Source organism: Cricetulus griseus (assembly GCF_003668045.3).
Source record: "Cricetulus griseus strain 17A/GY chromosome 1 unlocalized genomic scaffold, alternate assembly CriGri-PICRH-1.0 chr1_0, whole genome shotgun sequence".
NCBI classification, from domain to species: domain Eukaryota; kingdom Metazoa; phylum Chordata; class Mammalia; order Rodentia; family Cricetidae; genus Cricetulus; species Cricetulus griseus.
Window position 1 is genome coordinate 122,057,476 of NW_023276806.1, and position 20,745 is coordinate 122,078,220.

General features: G+C 41.4%; 1 protein-coding gene across 1 annotated transcript in view; it reads right to left on the minus strand.

Annotated features, from left to right (window-relative positions):
• The window catches only part of Spata16 (spermatogenesis associated 16), a 258,714-nt gene that overhangs the window by 36,479 nt on the left and 201,490 nt on the right, over nucleotides 1-20,745 (minus strand). The window contains exons 6-7 of the mRNA XM_027391821.1: nucleotides 9,672-9,818; nucleotides 8,158-8,270 (exon numbers count right to left, since the gene is read on the minus strand). Of these exons, the coding sequence (XP_027247622.1) occupies nucleotides 8,158-8,270; nucleotides 9,672-9,818 (260 nt within the window). The remainder of the gene's footprint in view (nucleotides 1-8,157; nucleotides 8,271-9,671; nucleotides 9,819-20,745) is intronic.

Here is a 20,745-nt window from a genome sequence, read left to right on the forward strand (position 1 = left end):
GCTGATGCTCAGCACAGCAAGGCTGGTGACCAGCATCCTCCATTATCCTTAGCGCAGGATTCCTGGACCAGCTGCAGCACAGTCCTGGGACAAGTGTGTTCAGCAGGCAGTTAATGCTGCCTTCATTCTCCTCAGTGAAATCCTGGATTTGATGTGTAGCCCTAGCAATTAGGATGATGTTGGCACCATCTCAAGCAAGGTTTAAGATGACTCCACTTCCTTTCTGCTTAGTGTCTGGTAGGGACTATTTCAGTTTGTGAAGTTGTAGCAAATGATGCCCTGCAATGAGACACAGGATATCTTTCTAAAAGAAAATTTCCTCTAAAGAGCAAAACGCTGTTAGAAATGAGCATTACTGAGAGATCATCTGAACTTCAACTTGAAATTAGAAAGTGACACTCTGAAATGTCATGCCAGCATGGTGACTGACAACAAGCTGGAGAGGCAGGCATTTTCCCAGAATCAGACAAGTGAACCAGGTTAGCCAGGCCCACCTTCTTTTTGACCTTATTTCTCCCTGATAGCCACCTGTGTTTTCCAAGTAATGTGCTCCCTTTTTATTTATGTTTTCTGATTAGTTATTTATGTGAAAATCTGGGAGCTTCTAGGAGTGATGATTCCAAATGGGTTTGAGACCCCTCGTGTGAACTGTTCAAAGAGCTAGTCTACCGTTCAGCTGCAACAAGTCCCTAAACAATGGCGTTTTGTCAAGCAGAGGAAAGCAAGTTGGAGGAGAAAAAGAGTTTTCTTTCTGAAGAACAATTGCTTCCTTTGTCCTTCATAAAAGAAACAATGGGGCTAGTTGTAGGAAATGCTGTAGTGACTCAACTTCGGAGAACAGAATCGACACAGCTTGCTCGGGAACATAATCTATTAGTGTAATTTTCCAAAACATCAGGAAAATAAAAATAGTTGAAGGCAACAGTGCTTTGTTAGCCTGATTGCTGGATGCATAACAAAACAGGAAGTGTTCCATATGAATGAGATCCCAGAGAAAGAACCTACATGTGTGCTAATAGTCACCCGCTCCTCCCCTCCCCGCTACCAAATGCAATTCTGGCTATCAGGAAGCTACAGATCAATGTTGTATATATGCAAGACAAGGGCTTTGAAAGACCGAGTGGAAAAAGACGAACATCAATCCCTGATGTCAGCAGGAGTGTTTTAATGTGGCTGTTTTAAGAAAAACCAAGGAAATAGTGGAGAATGAAGGAATTAGCCTAAACATGTACTGCTAGCAAAGAGACTTAGCCCTCCCGATGAGACCTTAGGAGTAAGCAAATGGCCCCTTAGTTTCTGGAGGGAGGGTAATAAAGTGGCTAAGATTGAAGCTAAAACCTCACCCGGGTGCAATGAAGGTTAGGCAAATAGCAAGTTCAAATGAAGGCTTCTGGCAGAGAATCGCCTGGATTTAGTAGCAATTATTGGTAAAAGCTGAGTAAATAAATGGTCCTGCATAATGCTATGAAAGGCAGAGTCCAGTGTTTGGAGTGTGTTTCCATTTGGCATAATATATAGAAACATTATTTGTAAACAGAATGGATAGGAAGCATATACTATTGTTCAATTCAAATATGCATATGTAAACAATTTTAAATGTTTTGTCTGGAAGAAATAAAACGTAAAATTAACAAGTTATTAAAAGATGGCTAGTTGTATCGTTTTTGGTAAGTCATCCTGTGAAGAAATCTTCTTGCATGGCAAAAGATTTTATGGTTTGAATTCTTAAGCATTTAGCCATAGAGCACAGAGTAGAAGGTTCAAGGCAGACAGCGCCAATGAGGTTAACGAAGGGAGAAACTCATCCAGGGAGCATGAAGACAATAGAACTAAAGGGTTTTTTGTTTGTTTGTTTGTTTTTAACAGGGTGTTATAGAATATTTTTAAAGATGTGTTACATTTCTTTATGCTGTGGAACATTTGTTTAATGAGGTAAAGATGTGTTGCATTCTTTTATGTTGCATTTGTTTAACTCTGTGAAGCTGTGTTACTTTGCCCGTCTAAACCGGCGATGGTCTAATAAAGAGCTGAATGGCTAATATCGAGGCAGGAGAAAGGATAGGCAGGGCTGGCAAGCAGGCAGAGAGAATAAAGAGTAGGAAAAATCTGGGAGGAGGGAAGGAGGAGCAACAATAAGGAGAGGAATGAGAAAAGGAGGAGCCAGCCACACAGCCAGCCACAGAGTAAGAGTGAAAGTAAGATTAGGGAAGTAAGAAAAGGCAAAAGGTAGATGGGATAATTTAAGTTAAGAAAAGCTGGCTAGAAATAAGCCAAGCTAAGGCTGGGCATTCATAAGAAAGAAAAAGCCTCTTTTTTGTGGATTTATTTGAAAGCTGAGTGGCAGCCCTCCCTCCTCCAAAAAGCAAAAGAGTAAACAAAACAAAACAAAACAACAACAAAAAACCCCAAAAGCAACTAAACTGGGTTTCTCAGTGTAGCTCTTGCTGTCCTGGAACTCACTTTGTAGATCAGGCTGGCCTTGAACTCACAGAGATCCATCTGCTTCTGCCTCCCAAGTGCTGAGATTAAAGGTGTACAACACCACTGTTTGGCTATGACTAAAATCTTGAGAAGAGGGTATTTAAAAAAAAGCCCTCACAGTAAAGATGCTGGGTGGTGAGGGGTTGACACTCAATGGGATTGAAAGCCATGAGAGACGTGCTGGAATGTTTTAGTTTATAGCTTGTAAAATATCAGAATGGTCCTTCTTTATCCATGTCCTGTGTGCCTGGAAAAGCCATTTATGGTGGCAGGTAAATTAAACCTGTGCCAGTGTAAAGGACATCACTGTCTGAAAGGTAGGAACCTCCCTAAGCTTGGGGAAGGTCACTATCTTTGCTGTCTGCCACCTCATGCAAGATATCAAAGTTCACGTTCCCTTGGAGTGTTTTCACAGTTAATTTTCTGATTTAATTTAGTTTTTATATTTCAGTGTTCAGTGCAAGATTTACTTAAGTTTTAATTCTGTGTATCTGTGCTATGATCCAATGGAACCAGAACAGTCGAGGAAGTTGTTTATTGGTGGTTTGAGCTTTGAAACTCCACAATAGCTTAAAAGAACACTTTGAGAAATGGGGCACACTAACAGACTGTGTGGTAATGAGAGTTTTCCAAGGGGATTTGGTTTTGTGACCTACTCTTGTGTGGAAGAGGTGGGTGCTGCCATGTGTGCTTGGCCACACGAGGCTGATGGGCATGTGCTGAAACCAAAGAGCCGCTTCCAGACAGGATTCTGTGAAGCCTGGTGCATTTAGCAGGGAAGAAAATTTTTGTTGTTGGTGGTAAAGAAGATGCAGGAAAATATAATCTGAGAAATGGCAATATTGAAACCATAGAAGCTACAGAAGGACTAAGAAATTCAGGGATTTTTAACTACTCAATATTTATATAGTTCAGTTTTTCTGCATTTTAGTACAAAAACTTGAACAGTGCAGCTTTGAAAGTGCTTCCGTGTGAGCTCATAAGTAAAAGTCAGGGTTAATTACTACCTCAGGTGAATCTTACTAAAGTTAACTGTAAAGAAACACCTACTGACCTGCCATTTAAAGGGAATCTGTTCTCCCCATTTCCAGAACCACGAGGAATGGGCACTGAGGTGGTGAGAATATATATTTATGTTTGCAATGTATGTTTTAGATAATTAGGACTGGGTAATAAAAACTATCTGTGAAATTAATAGCATTAAGATTACCTTCAAATGAAAAAGGACTCAAATGTAAAAACAAAACAAAACAAAAAAACTGAATTCAACTATGGCATAAATTTCCAAGTTGTCTTATTTAAAAAGACATATAATGTCTTAATAAAAGAATACTGGGAGAAGTTATTCTGGTTTCTAGTTCATGTCCCAACTTCTAATCCCCTAGCTACGTGAATATGTATTACCACTTGAAGCTATGGATGGCTTCCTCAGTGGTAAAACTGCAAGTGATGGTGAGGACCCAATGACATGAGGTAAAGGAGACGGTTGCATGGGTGAAGGATCATACAGGTACTTCTGTGCCACACTTCCAAAGCGGTTGGCACTTGTTTCATAACCAGGGTTTCTCTGTCTCACTTCAGAAGCATTTGGGTTAAGAAAATTTCCTGATTATGACAGGTGCAAGGATTTAGGAAAAAGCTCTTGATCACTTTACATTTAATGTGATTCTGTTGAAACTACATTTTATCCTATTTCTATATACTTATTTTGTGGAGAACAAAAAATGTACCCTTTAAAGACCAACCAGTCTGCAATGATATTGTAATTTAGTTATTATATTATACTTAGTATGTTGTTATGCTAGCTTTTTTCCTAATTAAAGATGCTGGATGGATACCTCTTATTTATTTATTTATTTATTTATTTATTTATTTATTTATTTTCAACAATAATTTTTATGACACATGGTAATTTCTTTTTTAAATGATTTATTTATTTAGTTATTATATATACAGTTTTGGCATGTATGCCTACATGCTAGAAGAGGGTACCGAATCTTAATATAGGTGGTTGTGAGCCACCATGTGGTTGCTGGGAATTGAACTCAGGACCTCTGGAAGAGCAGCCCATGCTCTAAACCTCTGAGCCATCTCTCTAGCACCCAATACTTCTTATTTATAAGGCAGGTTAGTGTTTAATATGTTCAGGGAAAATATCATGAGAATACTTGTCATTGTCTAAATAACTATTTCGACATTCACGTATTTATCATCATTTATATGACAATGTAAGTGTGATAATGCTTAAAATTTATATGACTGGTTCTGGACACAGTATTATGTCAAAGATTAATGTTGTCTTTTGGGTCTCCTGCATTGTAATGAATGCTAAAGTTGTAATATATATTATTTTCATTCTTCAAAGCTACTTACATTAAGGAACATTTTCAAAGTGAGTTTAAGAAAATCTCTGGGCATATATGACAAAAAGCTCCTTCTTAGTTATTAGGATTAGATAGATGTAAAGATGGATGCCCCCAATAGATGGCTCTTTGCTGTAGTGGACCAGCAATGTAATATCAGAGTCACTGTATTAAGAATGACAAATTCAAGGCTCTTCAGGACAGATGTCCCAGGCATCGCCCACTCTCTTATAGTGGCAACATCTGGTGCTGGCTCCTTTACACTGAGGTGTGAACTCAGCTGATAGCTCATGGTTAGGGTCTGTGGTCACTGAGCTGCAGGCCTGAGACCAACCCTCCCACGGGCAGCAGATCTGCTCCATGGCTGGAGAGGACACCACAAGTCCTGCCTGTGTAGGGGGAGCTGAACAAGTCAGTGAGAACTATGGAACTCTAGTACTACCCTCACAGTAGAAGAAATATTAAAGTATGCAGGATGTACAAGGAAAAAGAAAGCAATGAAATAGCCCTTTTTATCAAACAAAACCCAAACGTTTCTGCGAACCTGATGCTTAATAAAGAGCTTACACACCTTGGGCAAATGCCTGCTTTTTCAGGTGTCACAAACTCGGGCAAATGCACAGACAATATAGTGGATACTGTTCCAAATGCATGGTCTTTGATATCTGAATGGGTAAGAACACACCCCCTCTGAGCTTCAACACACCACTGAAAACTGCTTGTTAATGGTAACGGGGGGATTCGTTCTAGTCAACAACTCATTATTTGCTTCATTAAGTCACCTGTGCACCCTTTACTCAGTTCCGCTTTATGAAAGTGTGGCTGGGCAAACAGGAGACCTGGAAGCCAGTGTTTGAGAACCGACACCTGCTGTCTCAGGAAAACCTGAGACTTCCTCACGTTGCTTTCATAAAGACAGTGTCCCAGTGCTGTTTCCCACAGACGCAAACAGGGAAGTTGGAATTGTTTGCAACTACATGGGATGGGCAGAGAAGACAAGACATCTGGTGTCTATTATTCTGAGAATGACGCCACAGCAGGATACACTTGGGGAGGTGAGAAGAAAAGCAGATATGGACTCCGAGAAAGTGTCTAACACTTTGAAAGGCCCAACCTGCACCCACACCATGTGGTCCAAGCCAGCAGCACACCATGTCATCCGTCAGCTTCTAAACAAGTGTCAAGCTAGGCAGGTGTTGTCCCAGAGACTTAGAGCACAGACCGATCCCTCTCACTGCATCCAGCACCCTGGCCACCAGGGTAGCCACGCACAGAACAGATGCTCAAGTCATGATTCTTGGTAGGGAAGACTTTATTACTTCAATAACCTGATGATGACAGTGATGATGATGTGTGTAAGGGATTATGATAAAGGGTGAATGGCAGGATAAGGCCCCAAATTTGTAGTACTGAAAATGAGACTGTTGTGGGCTGACTGTTAGAGTCACTTCTCAGCTCATACATTCAACCTCAAGTGTCAATATGAACATGTTCGGAGATGAGGCCTGTGTATGAGGTAATTAGGATAAGTTGAGATTATGAGGGCGAGGCTCTGTCCTGGTCAGTTTTAATTGTCAACTTGGCTCAACCGACATTCATCCAAGAGGAAAGGAGTCTCAGCTCAGGAGCTGTTTAGGTCAGATTGGCCTGTGGCCATACCTGTGGGGAATAGTCTTAATTGTTGATTGATGTGAGGGCACAGTCCATTGTTGGCAGTGCCACACCAGGACAAATAGTCCTGGGGCTGTATCAGAAATGAGAGGGGGAGAGGAGGAGAGGAGGAGAGGGAGGGGACAGGGAGAGGGAGAGATTACACAAGAACCAGTAAGCAGTGGTTTTTTTTTGCCTGGCTTTACGTTCCTGCCTTGAGTTCCTACCCTCCAGGGTAGACTGTTAACTGGAAGTATAAGGAGAAGTAAGCTCTCTCCTTCCCAAGTTGCTTTTAGTTATGGTGTTTATCACGGCAACAGAAAGCAAAGTAGAGAAGCTGTCATGGAGGGAGAGTGACCTTGCAAAAATAGATGCCTCTGCTCTTGTTCTTTTTCTCTCTCTGAGCCCTCTGGGACACAGGGAAATGCAGCTTTATGAGAATCTAAAGGAATGCTCTCACCTGCCCCACAGCAGGCAGCCTCCTTGATCTTGACAATTGCTATACGACTGTAGAAAAGTCTACTGTTGAACCCAATTACTATATGACTGTAGAGAAGTCTACTGTTGAACCCATTGGGTCTACAGTACTTTGGCTCAACAGCCTGAGCCAAGCATGACAAATATGGATTCCTCAGCAGTAAAAATAGAGGGTGGTAACTGAGTGGAACATGGTTGTGGAGAGAAGGGGTTTGTGGCAGGAAAGTCAGTTAAGAGTGTACTTTAAAAAAAATTGTAATGTATACAATTTCAAATCATGCAAATAGATTGGACATTTTATAGCTTTCCTAAATTGCTGGGTGATGTTGTCGAGCAAGTAATTGCTGAGCAGGTGTTAAGTAGCTGTTACTGACGACCCCCTTGGTTCTCCTCCTGTGAACATCAAATCAATGATGTAATACAAAAGCCACAAGAAGAAGAAGAATCTTTAAAATTTCTAACTTCAGGCCTTTTGAAAACTATTAAAGGAGGATATACCTGCAGCCTTTATGATGTATTAATGAGAAGGTCTCTTTATGTATTTTCAGTACAATAACCTACAGTTTGCAAAAGAGCAGCAAGGAATTCGGGTCACATTTAGGACATATTAGGACCTAGGATTGGGGGGAAGCACACTTTCCCAGGACTGGGAAAAGAGATTACATTATTTATCTGAAGGCCGTACACAGCTCAGCAGCAATGTTTAGAGTGGTACCCTGCTTGTGATGGGGTGTCCAGGCACGAGCTCTGAGTTCCCCAGCGAGATAATGAGACAGTCCTGTGCAATGGCTCAGTAAATGAGGTAGGGAAGGCACTATGACTGCTAACATTCTGTTATTGATTTGACATGAAAATTCACAGGAGCCTTGAACTAGATGGTAGGAAGGCACGGGAAGGAGACCTCTGCAAGGAGACATTTGTCTGACAAACACTTAGGACCACAGTATTGGCTCATATGTGGGAATGGAAAGGAATGGAATCATTAGCTAACATTACTTTGGTTTTCTAAATATGACTTTCTGTGCATCTTTCTAAACAAACAAAACAAAAACAAAAGAAAACAACAATAACAACAACTAACAAGCCCCCAGATTCAACACTTGCCATGCTTGCTCTTTCAGCTTTCCATACTCTGAGAAATCTTGGATGTCTCTCACTCAGGAGGAAAGATTCATCAGATACTCACATTCAGCTGTGTGCTTCGGATGAAGTCCAGGATTGGCAGGATTCGCTTCCCCACTGTCTCCATGAGTCTCACTGTGTCTTCTCTGGTCAGCAGAGAGAAGGGAGTTTTATGTTCTAGAAATTATAACAATAAATTTTTATACCTTTTTTTCAGAAATCCATTTCAGAATGCTTTCTGTAGTGAGCTATAAACAGATATTTCAATATTAACAGATCTAAATCTTTAGTATGGACACCACTTCTATCCTTATCCTGCAATAACAGATCCATGAGGAGAAAGGCAGTGGAGACATCACCCTTCTGAAGTGACATTTATTCATTTTCTTGATTGAGAGATCTAAGAGACAACCTGTGACATTCGAATATCTCGGCAGAATATGTTTGTCTTGAATTGTGAAAAAATGTTGTCATAAACAATGTCTGATCCTTGTCTTGCTGCACTCAGGTATCTATCATTCAAGTGCACAGATGCCAATTGACTTAGAATGTGGCTCGAGGCCGAGCTAAGCCTAGGGGGATACTGCACCAGGCAAAACTCCAATTCTTAATTATGTGATTACAGCACAAGGAGTAAGCTCAACCTGGTCATGCACTCAGTCTGTAAGTCTGAGATTTCAATTCCATGTACACATTTTCTTGAAAAATTTAACCAGAACTGTTTAACACCATCAAATTATGTACTCTCCAGGAGATTTAAACACTTGACTAATTGCATGAGGAAAGAGTCGATGTTAGTACACTAGCAGATAGCCCAGGCTACCCGGAACTGACATCGCTGCTTGTGATTTCATGTACTAGTCGTGTTGACAAACCATTTCATATTTGCTATTTAGTGATAAAAGACTATATTCTTTTTTTTTGTCTCCAGTGTGTATGTGTGCGTGGCATTTTTAAAATTTGTTTTTGTATGTGTGCATGCGTACATACATGTGGGGACCCAATGTTAACGGCAGGACTCACCCTCCATTGTGCTTCCACCCTTGGAAGGGTAGAAGCCTCCATTGAGGCAGGGTCTCTCAACCAAACCCAGAGTTTGAAGAGACGGCTAGTTTAGGTAGTCAACTTGCTCTGGTGACTCAATCTCTCCCTTCCATGGCTAGGACTACATTAATCTCCCTCAGCATTTCTGTGGGATTCTGGGAATTGGAACTTTGGTTCCTGTAGGGCAAGTGCTTTAACTGTTGAGTTCTGTCCCTAGACCAAAATCCTGTATTCTTGGTGGCTATGACAGGCAGTGGTGATGGTGGTGTCTGGGATGGAATGCTAGAAATGAATGAGTGGGTAAGTACGTCATGATTGTGTCCAGTGTCTTCCTGGGGGACAGCTTCCCTAAAACCAGAGTTCCATGTTCTTTTAATCAACCCACAAAGAAAATTAGATTAATAGAGGTTTAAAACCAAACATTTTTGGCTATCCAGGCCCTTCTACAAGCTTGGTGCTATGACAAAGTCCCAGCCTTGTCCTGGTTTTGAAATGGGAACATTTAAAAATGTAGTGCCTTCAGGTTCCAGTCACCTGTGAAAGTGGGCAGCTTCCTGCTTGACAGTTTTTCTAAAAACTTCCCATCTTCTTTGTTCTTGAACCCAAGTGTCAGCAGATACTGTTGAGGAGGAAAAGATGACCAGTCAGCTGTCTGAGGCAGCACGTGGAGTCCTTGGGTGTCTGAAAGTGGCAGAGAAACAAGGAGGAGGTCTGTTGGCAGTTTTATCACTTTCAGGTCCCTTCTCCAGTTTAGGAATTGTATTTTGAAAAATGATAAATATAAATGCTATAAGTGCAAAGTAAAATCATGTGCATCAAAAGCAAAAGTAGTTAATCTATAAAATTGTACTCCATCATTTGTATTTTCCTTAGTGATATAAATACACGAAAGGCACAGTAATAAGCCATGAGCAGATTCCACAGCCATCTTTGCCATTCATAATAATAGATGTTTAGGACCAGCTCAGAGGAGGGGTTATTATTCTCTGTTTGTTTGATTTTGTATCCTAGTTGAAGATGAACGAAATAATGTTATATAAAAGGAAAGAGAAAAAATAACCGAATGAAAATGAAAATAAACGGTGCTGGGAAAACTGGCTATCTGCATGTACAAGAACAACGTTTGATTTATCATCTCTCATGCTATTCAAAACACGGTTCAAAATGCATCAGAGATGTAATGTAAGACTTGGAACTCTGAGGCCACAAGAAGAAAACAGGAAAGCACTTCAAGATTAGATACAGGCAAGGGTTTTCTGCAGAGAACTCTAATAGCACAGAACATCCAAATGGACCAAGGAGAGGGCACAAAACTGAAAGATTTCTGCAAAGCAAAAAAAAAAAACAATGGGCAGAGTGAAGAGATAGCCCACAGGGTGGGAAAGCTCTTTCCTGAGTACACATGAGACAGGATTAATATGAGGGATGTGTGAGGACCTGCAAAAATTAAACACCAACTCCAGTCCCCAGCTTTCCTTACCAGACTATTATCAAAAAAGAAGACATACAAAAGGCTGGTAAATACTTGGGGAAATGTGAAACATCCGTAGTCATTGGAGAAATTAAAATTAAAACTGTTATGAGTACCACTAGGGCCAAGCCAATTTGAGTGTCTGTTGCTGACACCTGGAGCCATGGCATCATCCAGACCAGGGCCGTTGCCTAGGGTTATGTCTGGGTCCATGTCTCTGCAGTGCCCAGGGTCTGGGGTGATACCCATGGCTCTCTGTTACCACTGAGGGCTCTGCAGATGTCTGGGGTCTGGTCAGACACCTGAGACCATATTTGTGCTTGAGGGCCATATTGCCGCAGGTACCATACTGATCTGGGTGGGTTGTGTTGCCACTGGGGCCATGATGATGTCCAGACCCTGAGCTGCTACCAAGGGCCATGACTGCATCTGTGGTCCTGCTGCAGCTGAGGTCCGTGATGATGTTTGTGGCCTGTGTTAGCACAGGGCATCATTGGAACCATGCTATGTTGAGCCAGCCCTGCATCTCACTGACCCTGGCATGGCTGGCCCTGCCCCTCACTGGATACTGCATCAGAAGAGCCAGTTTCCCCATCCCATCAGAGAGCTAACCCCCATGCCCACCCAGGAAAGATGGCTTCACCTCTCATCATGAGTGTGCACCCCACCTGGGCAGCACACGAGAGCTGATCCTCTTGTCGAGGATGCAGGTGAGCCAACCCTAAGGGCATGACAGCAGGAGAGCTGACCCTGTCCCCCTCATATACCCCCCAACAGGAATCAGGAGAGAGGGCCCTACACCTCTCTTGGGCAAAACAGTAGAGCTGGCCATGGTGGTGTGAGTGTGAGTGACCCGGATCAGAGGACCTAAGAACAGGAGAACTGGCCCTGCTCCTTGTTTCAGGCTGCACTGGGTGAGCTAGTGTAGGCCTTGAAGTACTCATCCAGGTAGTGACAATGAGGGAAAGCTGGTGGCTGACCAATTCAGCTGCCACCCTGGCTCAGAACCAGGGCTACGAGTTGGCCCATCCCAACATCGCCTCATCTATGAACTGTTGGAGCCTATGAAGGGAAAGAATCCAAAACAGCAGGATCCCCATGACACAGGACAACAACATGATACCCAAGAGGAGCCCCCAGTGAGAGCCCATTATCTATAGTGTAGCAGACAATGAACCATTTTCAATGAACCATTTCAAGTAAAGATGAATGGACCACTTGGTAAACTGTGTGACTCAACAGGCTACACTACAGCTTCCATGACAAGGTTCTTCTTTTTTTGTTTTTGTTTTATTTGTTTTTTTTTTTTAATTTGTTTTTTTGGAGGGGCGGTGGATTTCAAGGGCTGAGGGCAGAAGTGAGTGGATGGGGAGATAAGTGGGATTGGAATACGTGATATAAAATCCACAGAGTCAATTAAAGTTAAAAAACAAAACAAAACAAACCGTCCCCAGTCTATCTCAACCCAGTTATAATGGCCACCATCAAGAAAACAGCAGCAAGTTGGGTGGTGGTGGCAGAGAGAGGCAGATCTCTGTGGGTTTGAGGTCACCCGGGTCTAAAAAAGTGAGTTTCAGGACAGCTATGGCTGTTGCACAAAGAAACCCTGTCTCCAAAAGCAAAACAAACAAACAAAAAAAAAAAAAAGAGAGAGAGAGAAAAGAAAAGAAAACAGCAGCAACAAATACTGTCAAGGATCTGGTGTGGAAAGGGGTCCTTATTCACTGCTAGGAAGAGTGTAAATTGGCACAATCACTGTGAAAATGGCATGGGGACTTCTAAGAAGCTAAAAAACAGGACAACCACATGACCTAGCAGTATCATTCTTGTGTGTATGCTCAAAGGGCTCCAAAATTAACATAACACGAAGATAGTCATAAATACATGTTTACTGCTACATTATTTATGGTAGCTAAGAAATAGAAGCAAAATGGATATCCCTCAACAGATGGATTGATACAGAAAATGTGGTATGTATACACAATGAGATTTTATTCATCTGTAAGGAAAAATGAAATCATTATGGTAGGTAAAGCAGCCAGACTAAGAAATAGTAATACTTTGTTTTCTCTCAGATGTGGAACCAAGATGTGTGTGTGTGTGTGTGTGTGTGTGTGTGTGTGTGGGACAAGCCTAGAAAGAGGACCATCAAAGGTAAAGGAGATCTTGAGTTGGGGAAAGAGAGGATTATGGAGTACATATGACATAAAATTAGAAGGTAGTCTATTAGTGAGGAGGAAGGAATCTAGCAAGCTGGGTACCTGGACGAGAGAGGGTAAGAGAGGAAAACAAAGTGGGAACAACGGATACATTTAAGTGAGGAAGCTGAGAATATATGGGGAGGATAAATAAAATAAGCATCAATAACAAGAAGAAGGTACAGATGAAAACACATTGATGAAACACATTACTTTTATGCTAACTTAAACCACAGTTATATGAGGAAAAACCTGAAATGATAGTGGCATTGACTGTAATAATTAGACTTGTGTCAGGAGCATGACTCAGTTCTTCATGGCTGTAAGAGCAGCTGCTGGCTGAGGACCATTTTCCTGGCAGTGCTTTAAAGGTGGTGTGGACATTGCCTTTACATTGATGTTGTCACTTCTGCCAAGCAATTAGAAGAGTGGAAGGACCTATCTGGAAGCTACATAGATAATGAAAGCAACTTGGAAGTGACAGTAAGGACTGATGCCCATGGCCTTCCCACCACAGAGAGTATGCCCACTGTGCTCTGTTTGGGATTGGGTGGTTCTGTGCTACTTTGGGGAAAGAAGTCATCCTTGTGCCTTGAAGGCCAGATTTGGCCCACTTGTCTTTACTTTGAGCAGCGAACCTTTGCTCTACTATAACAAGATTTAAGCTCAATGCAGTGTCCTGCTGGAAAGAGGAATGGCACCAATTGTGATTTTGTTAAAGATCAGTTTTTAACATAGAATCAAATGCACCGATTCTAGCTTTCACTCCCTTGGTAATGTTTCTTTTTAAAAAAATGATAGGCATGGTACATCCTAGTTGTATTTGTGTAATTGCCCCAGCCCCTTTGCTCATGCTCATTTAAATGTTTGCCGAGAAGCCACTATTTATTAGGCAGCATCTCCCACATGGTCGAAAGTGACTTGGAACTCATGATCCTCCTGCCTGAGCCCCTGTACTGCTGGGATTCTGAGTGTTTCATCATGCTGGGTTCTGATGCCCGAAGCTTTGGAAACTTGAACATGTTTCATACTCTCCCACTCCTGGAGCCCCTTGGATGTTTCACATGTGGCAGCTCCCACAACCTCTCCATGGAGTCCCCTTAGAGCAGTGAAAACTGCTCTAAGGTATTGGCAATCTATTGAATGTATGTGCTAACTAGTTTCATATATTCTGATTCTTCCATGAACTAAATAGTATAAAGTTCAAAGCCAGAACAAAGACATGCTACACATGTCTTCGCCTTTCTTGGGTGGTTGGGATCTTAATGATGACTGGAATTTACCTGATATTTCTGTGTCACATACTTTATTAAGATCTTCTTTTTGCTCAACAAACATGGGGGATAAAGTATGTCAGCTGCCAGGTGTGAAACATAGAAGGACTCCAGGGGTGGGAGAGTATGATCCATGTTCAAATTTCCAGTGCTAACCTTGTAGATTATGAAACTGGATCTTCAAGAGATTACAACTGAGGGCTGGGGAGATGGCTTGGTTTACCAATTAGGTTAGGTGTTTGCCACATAAGCAGGAGGGCCAGAGTGCAAGCCTCAGCATCCACATTCAAAACAAAACAAAACAAAACAAAACAAGGAAAACCAAGTGCAGTAGCATGAGCCTATGGACTCAGTGCTGGGACAGACAGAGAGAGAGAGAGAGAGAGAGAGAGAGAGAGAGAGAGAGAGAGAGAGAGAGAGAGAGAGAGAGAGGCAGGTCTTCACGCTTGCTGGCCAGGCATTAGTGAGAGACTCCGTCTCAAAAGTTAAGGTACAGAGTAATTTAGAAAGACATTTGATGTCACCCTCTAGCTTCTACATTCGACCTGCATGTGCGTGTCTGTGACCCCCAAACATGGACACATACAAATAAAAATCAGTCTTTGAACTACTCATGGCAGAGTGTCACAATGCTGGGAACTGGGTTTTGTGCAGAAGAGGTGGGATACTTCGACAGTTGGTGTTTTGGTTGTGCTATTGATGAAACAAGTCAGACATGTGAGGATTTGATCAAGCAGATAACAGGGAGAGGTGGCGGGGTTGGTTTGCCTGGAATATTTGTTGAAGAGGAGACCAGCATTATTATGGGAAGTGATTAGACCAACAAGGAAAATCAATGTTAACCTCAAAGGCAACTTATTATAAAACAAGCTGACAAAATAAAAATATGTTTTGCCTCTTCTTGGTCCTATATACATCTCTTCCAATGAGAATTTGATTAATTATTAACTTTTAGGTAAAGTTTGGAAATGTGATTAGACCTTTAACACGTTATTAAAGCAGCTTTAGAAAGGAGTGTGAACAATTGTTTTTGTTTTTCCTTCCATTTACTTGCAGAATAATTGCAACCAGTGAACATCTAGCTTGGCAGGTGGTCTATGACCCCACATGACAACACACTTCCCAAATGTGAATCTCAGGGAATGTTAATTGGAGTGGAATTGTCCTCAACTTTGGCTTAAACCTGTGTGTCTGAAAGTTTTATGCTTCTGATGAATAAGAAAGTGATTCAGATTGTATTGTCCTTCGGGAGAATTGATTTTAATAAATGTCCCTTTCGCTCCTGTCATGTCAAGAAGACTGGGAGAAAATAGGTCCTTTTAGTCTATCCCTTTATAGTTTATCACCACTGGAGCTAAAATCAAAAAGCCTATAATAGAATTTGTTATTAAAATTCAGCTTCCAGGTATGACAGAGCTCTACGTTTTTACCATGGGAAAGTAGATGCTTAGAGAATGCTATCAAAGAGGGACTATGAAAACTCTACTTCTTGCCAAGTCTTATATTTCAATCCTATTTTCCCTACCAGATGAAAGATAGCTAATGCTTAGCAGAAGAGGTTTAAACAGTTGCCCATTAATCCAAAATATAGCGTATGAGGGAAAAACTACTATTGCCCAATCAGCTGTTGATGTTACAGAAGTTCTTTGATCTCTCCATTTCTGCTGTTCCTTTTCAAAATTATGCTTCTGCTTTTGTAAGGCAAAACACAGTCAACAAGACAAAACGGTAGCCCACAGAATGGGAAAAGATCTTCACCAACCCCTCATTTGACAGGGGCCTGAGTTCCAAAATATACAAAAAATTTAAGAAGCTAGTCATCAAAACATCAAATAATCCAATTAAAAAGTAGGTTACAGAACTAAATAGAGAATTCTCAATAGAGGGATCTAAAATGGCTGAAAGACACTTAAGAAAGTGGTCAACATCCTTAGCCATCAGGGAAATGCAAATCAAAACAACTCTGAGATACCATCTTACTCCTGTCAGAATGACTAAATTCAAACACACCAATGGCAGTTTATGCTGGAGAGGATGTGGAAAAAGGGGAACACTCCTCCACTGATGGTGGGAGTGCCAACTGGTACAGCTACTTTGGAAATCAGTATGGTAACTCTTTAGGAAAATGGTAATAAGTTTACCACAAGATCCAGCAATTCCACACTTGGACATATACTCAAAGGGTGCACATTCATACAACAAGGACATCTGTTCAACTATGTTCATAGCAACATTATTTGTAATAGATAGAACCTGGAAGCAACCTAGATGGCCCTCAACTGAAGAATGGTGGAGAAAATTCGGTAAATTTACACAATGGAGTACTACTCAGCAGAAAAAAAAAATGGAATCTTGAAATTCGCAGGCAAATGGATGGAACTAGAAGAAACCATCCTGAGTGAGGTTACCCAGTCACAAAAAGACAAACATGTTATGTACTCACTCATATATAGATTTTAGACCTAGAGCAAAAGGTTACCAGCCTTCAATCCACACTGCCAGAGAAGCTAGGAAACAAGGAGGACCCTAAGAGAGATATACACGGTCCCCCTGGAGAAGGGGAAAGGGACAAGATCTCCTGAGTTAATTGGGAACATGGGAGAGGGGAGAGGGAGTTAGAAGAAAGAGAAGAGGAAAAGAGGAGGGGAGAGGAGGGCACGAGAGGGAAGATTGAGCCAGGGGAAGAATAGAGGAGAGCAAGAAAAGGGATACCATAATAGACGGAGACTTGTAGGTTTAAAGAGAAATCTGGCACTAGGGAAATGTCCAAAGATCTACAAGGTTGACCCCAACTAACAATCTAAGCTACCTTCAAAGCCCTTCTCTGATAATGGGATTGAAGACTACCTTATATGCTATCCTAGAGCCTTCATTAAGTAGCTGATGGAAGCAGAAGCAGACACCCACATGTAAACACTGATCTAAACCCTGGAACCCAGTTGCAGAGAGGGAGAAGTGATGACCATAGGGGTCAAGACCAGGCTGGAAAAAACCCACAGAAACAGCTGACCTGCACAAGGGGTTGCTCATGGACTCCTAGACTAATAGATGGGAAACTAGCATAGGACTGTTCCAGACCCCCTGAATGAGGATGTCAGTTTGGAGGTCTGGTTAATCTATAGGGCCTCTGGTAGTAGATCAGTATTTATCCCTAGTACACAAATGGACTTTGAGAGCCCACTCCACATAGAAGGATGCTCTCTCAGCCTAGACACATGGGGGAGGGTCTAGGCCCTGCTCCAAATGATATGACAGACTTTGAAGATCAGCCATGGAAGGCCTCACCCTCCCTAGGGAGCAGAAAGGAGATTGGATGGGGGTAGGTGGGGGAGCAGGGAGGGTGAGGGAACTGGGATTGACATGACAAGTTTGTTTCTAATTTAAATAAAAAAAGAAAAAAGGGAAAAAATAAAATCATGCTTCTGGTGTTTTCTATCTGTCTGTCTGTCTTGTTTTTATATCCTGTTCTGGTTAGTCTAGAATCACCTGGGAGACAGATGGACCTCTGAGTAGCCTGTGGAGGATGATGTTATGTTGTTTGGGGTGGAATAGCCTGCTCGCTAGGGGATTATCATTTCATGACTGGGGTCCTGGCCTCTACAAGTGGATGAAGGGAACTGAGCAGCAGCTAAACACATTCATCATCCTCTGCTTCCTGCTTGTGGATGTCATGTGACCAATTGCTTCAAGCTCCTGCCACCCTGACTTCACATTCTTTTTTTTATTTAAGATTTTTATTTATTTTACATACCAACCACAGTTCCCTCTCCCCCTATCTCCCCCATCTACTCCTCAGAGAGGCTAAGGCCTCCCATGGGAAGTCAACTAAGCCTGGCATATCAAGTTGAAGCAGTACCAAGTCCCTAGCCCCCTGCATCAAGGATGAGCAAGGTATCCCACTATAGGGAATGGGCTCCAAAATGCCAGTTCATGCCCCAGGGATAAATCCTTGTCCCACTGCCAGGAGTTCCACAAACAGACTAAGCCACACAATTGTCACCCACATCCAGAGGGCCTAGTTCAGTTCCATTCAGGCTCCCTAGCTGTCAGTCCAGACTCTATGAGCTCCCACTAGCTTGGGTCACCAGTCTCTGTGGGTTTCCCTATCATGCTCTTGACCCTTCTTGCTAATATAATCCCTCTTCCTTCTCTTTGACTGGACTCCAGTAATTCAGCACAGTGCTTTAATCAGTTACTGGATGAAGGTTCTATGATGACAACTAGGGTAGTCACCAATCTTGTTACAGGGGAAGGCCAGCTCAGGTACCCACTCCATTATTGCTTGGAGCCTTAGCTGGGGTCTTCCTTATAGATTCCTGGGAGTTTCCCTAGCACTAGGTTTCTTCCAAACTCCATAATGGCTCCCTCTATTAAGACTTCTCTTTCATTGCTCTTCCTCTTAGTCCATCCCCCAAGTTGAGCATCCTGTTCCCTCATGTTCTCATCCCCAATCACATCCTCTCTTCCCATCCATTCCCACCCTAAGTTTACCCAGGAGATCTTATCTTTTTTCCCTTCCTAGGGCTATCCATGTGTCCCTCTTAGGGTCCTCCTTGTTACCTGGCTTCTCTGGGACTGTGGATCGTAGCCTGGTTATCCTTTGCTTTATATCTAATATCCACTTGTGAATGAGTATATTCTGTGTTTGTCTTTCTGGATCTGGGTTACCTCACTCAAAATGTTTTTTTTCTAGTTTCATGTATTTGCCTGAAAATTTCAAGATGTCATTTTTTTTTTTTTTACCTCGGAGTAATACTCCATTGTGTAAATGTACACAATGGATAAATTTCTTTATCCATTCTTCAGTTGATGGGCATCTAGGTTGTTTCCAGGTTCTGACTATTACAAATAAACCTCCATGAACATAGTTGAGCAAGTGTCCTTGTGTGATTGAGCATCCTTTGGGTATATGCCCAAGAGTGGTATTGCTAATTAAATTAGATTGATTCCCAGTTTTCTGAGAAACTACCATACTGATTTCCAAAGTGGCTGTACAAGTTTGCACTTCCACCAGCAATGGAGGAGTGTTCCCTTTACTCCACATCCACTCCAATGTAAGTTGTCAGGTTAAGAATCTATCTCAGGGTCATTTTGATTTGTATTTCCCTGATGACTAAGGATGATGAGCAATTCTTTAAATGTCTTTCAGCTATTTGAGATTGTTCTGTTGAGAATTCTCTGTTCAGATCTGTACCCTATTTTTAAATTGGATTATTTGATATTTTGATGTCTAATTTCTTGAGTTTTTAAATATATTTTGGAGATTGGCCCTCTGTCAGATGTGGGGTTGGTGAGGATCTTTTCCCATGCTGTAGGCTGCTGTTTTGTCTTATTTACCATGTCCTTTTCCTTACAGAAGCATCTCAATTTCAGGAGGTCCCATTTATTAATTGTTGCTCACAGTACCTGTACTATTGGTGTTATATTTCTGAAGTGGTTTTCTGTGCCAATGCATTCAAGGCTACTTCCCACTTTCTTGTCAATCAATTTCAGTGTAACTGGATTCATGTTGAGGTGTTTGATCCACTTGAACTTGAGTTTTATGCATAGTGATAGATATGGATCTCTTTGTATTCTTCTACATGTCAAATCCAGTTATGCTACTAACACTTGTTGAAGATGCTTTCTCTTTTTCATTGTACAATTTTGGCTTCTTTGTTAAAAATCAGGTATTCATAAGTTGATTAATGACAGGGTCTTCAATTTGATTCAATCAATTCAATGCCAGTTTTTATGCCAATACCAAGTTGTTTTTATTACTGTAGCTCTGTAGTAAAGCTTGAATCTAGCTGTTTTTATGAGGGGACAGTTACCCTGGTAACCAAACCACACAAAGATACAACAAAGAAAGAGTATTACAGACCAATCTCCCCCATGAACATTGATTGATGCAAAAATACTCAACAAAAATACTGGTAAACCAGATCTAAAAACACATTAAAAAATTATCCACCTGATTAATTAGGCTTCATTCCAGAGACGCAGGGATGCTTCAACATATGAAGTTCTGTCAATGTAATCCACCATATAAACAAACTGAAAGAAAAAACCCAAATGATCATCTCTTTAGATGCCAAAAATGTCTTTGACAAAATCAAATACCCCTTAATAATAAAGGTCCTGGAGAGATCAGGGATATAAGGAACATACCTAAACATAATAAAGGCAATATACAGCAAGCCAACAGCCAACATCAAACTAAATGAAGAGAAACTCCAAGCAATTCCGCTAAAAGTAGGAACAAGACAAGACTGTCCACTGTCTCCATATCTATTCAATATAGTACTTGAAGTTCTAGCTTATTTCTAGAGAAATAAGACAACAAAAGGAGATGAAGGGGATACAAATTGGAAAGGAAGAAGTTAAATTTTTGCTATTCACTGATAATATGGTAGTTTATATAAGTGACCCCAAAAATTCTACCAGGGAACTTCTACAGCTGATAAACATCTTCAGTAATGTGGCAGGATACAAGACTAACTCAAAAAATCAGTAGCCCTCCTATATACAAATGATAAATGGCTGAGAAAGAAATCTGAGGAACAAAATTCTTTATAATAGCCACAAATAATATAAAAAATCTTGGGGGTAACTTTAACCAAACAAGTGAAAGAGCTGTATGACAAGAACTTTAAGTCTTTAAAGAAAGAAATTGAAGGAGATAT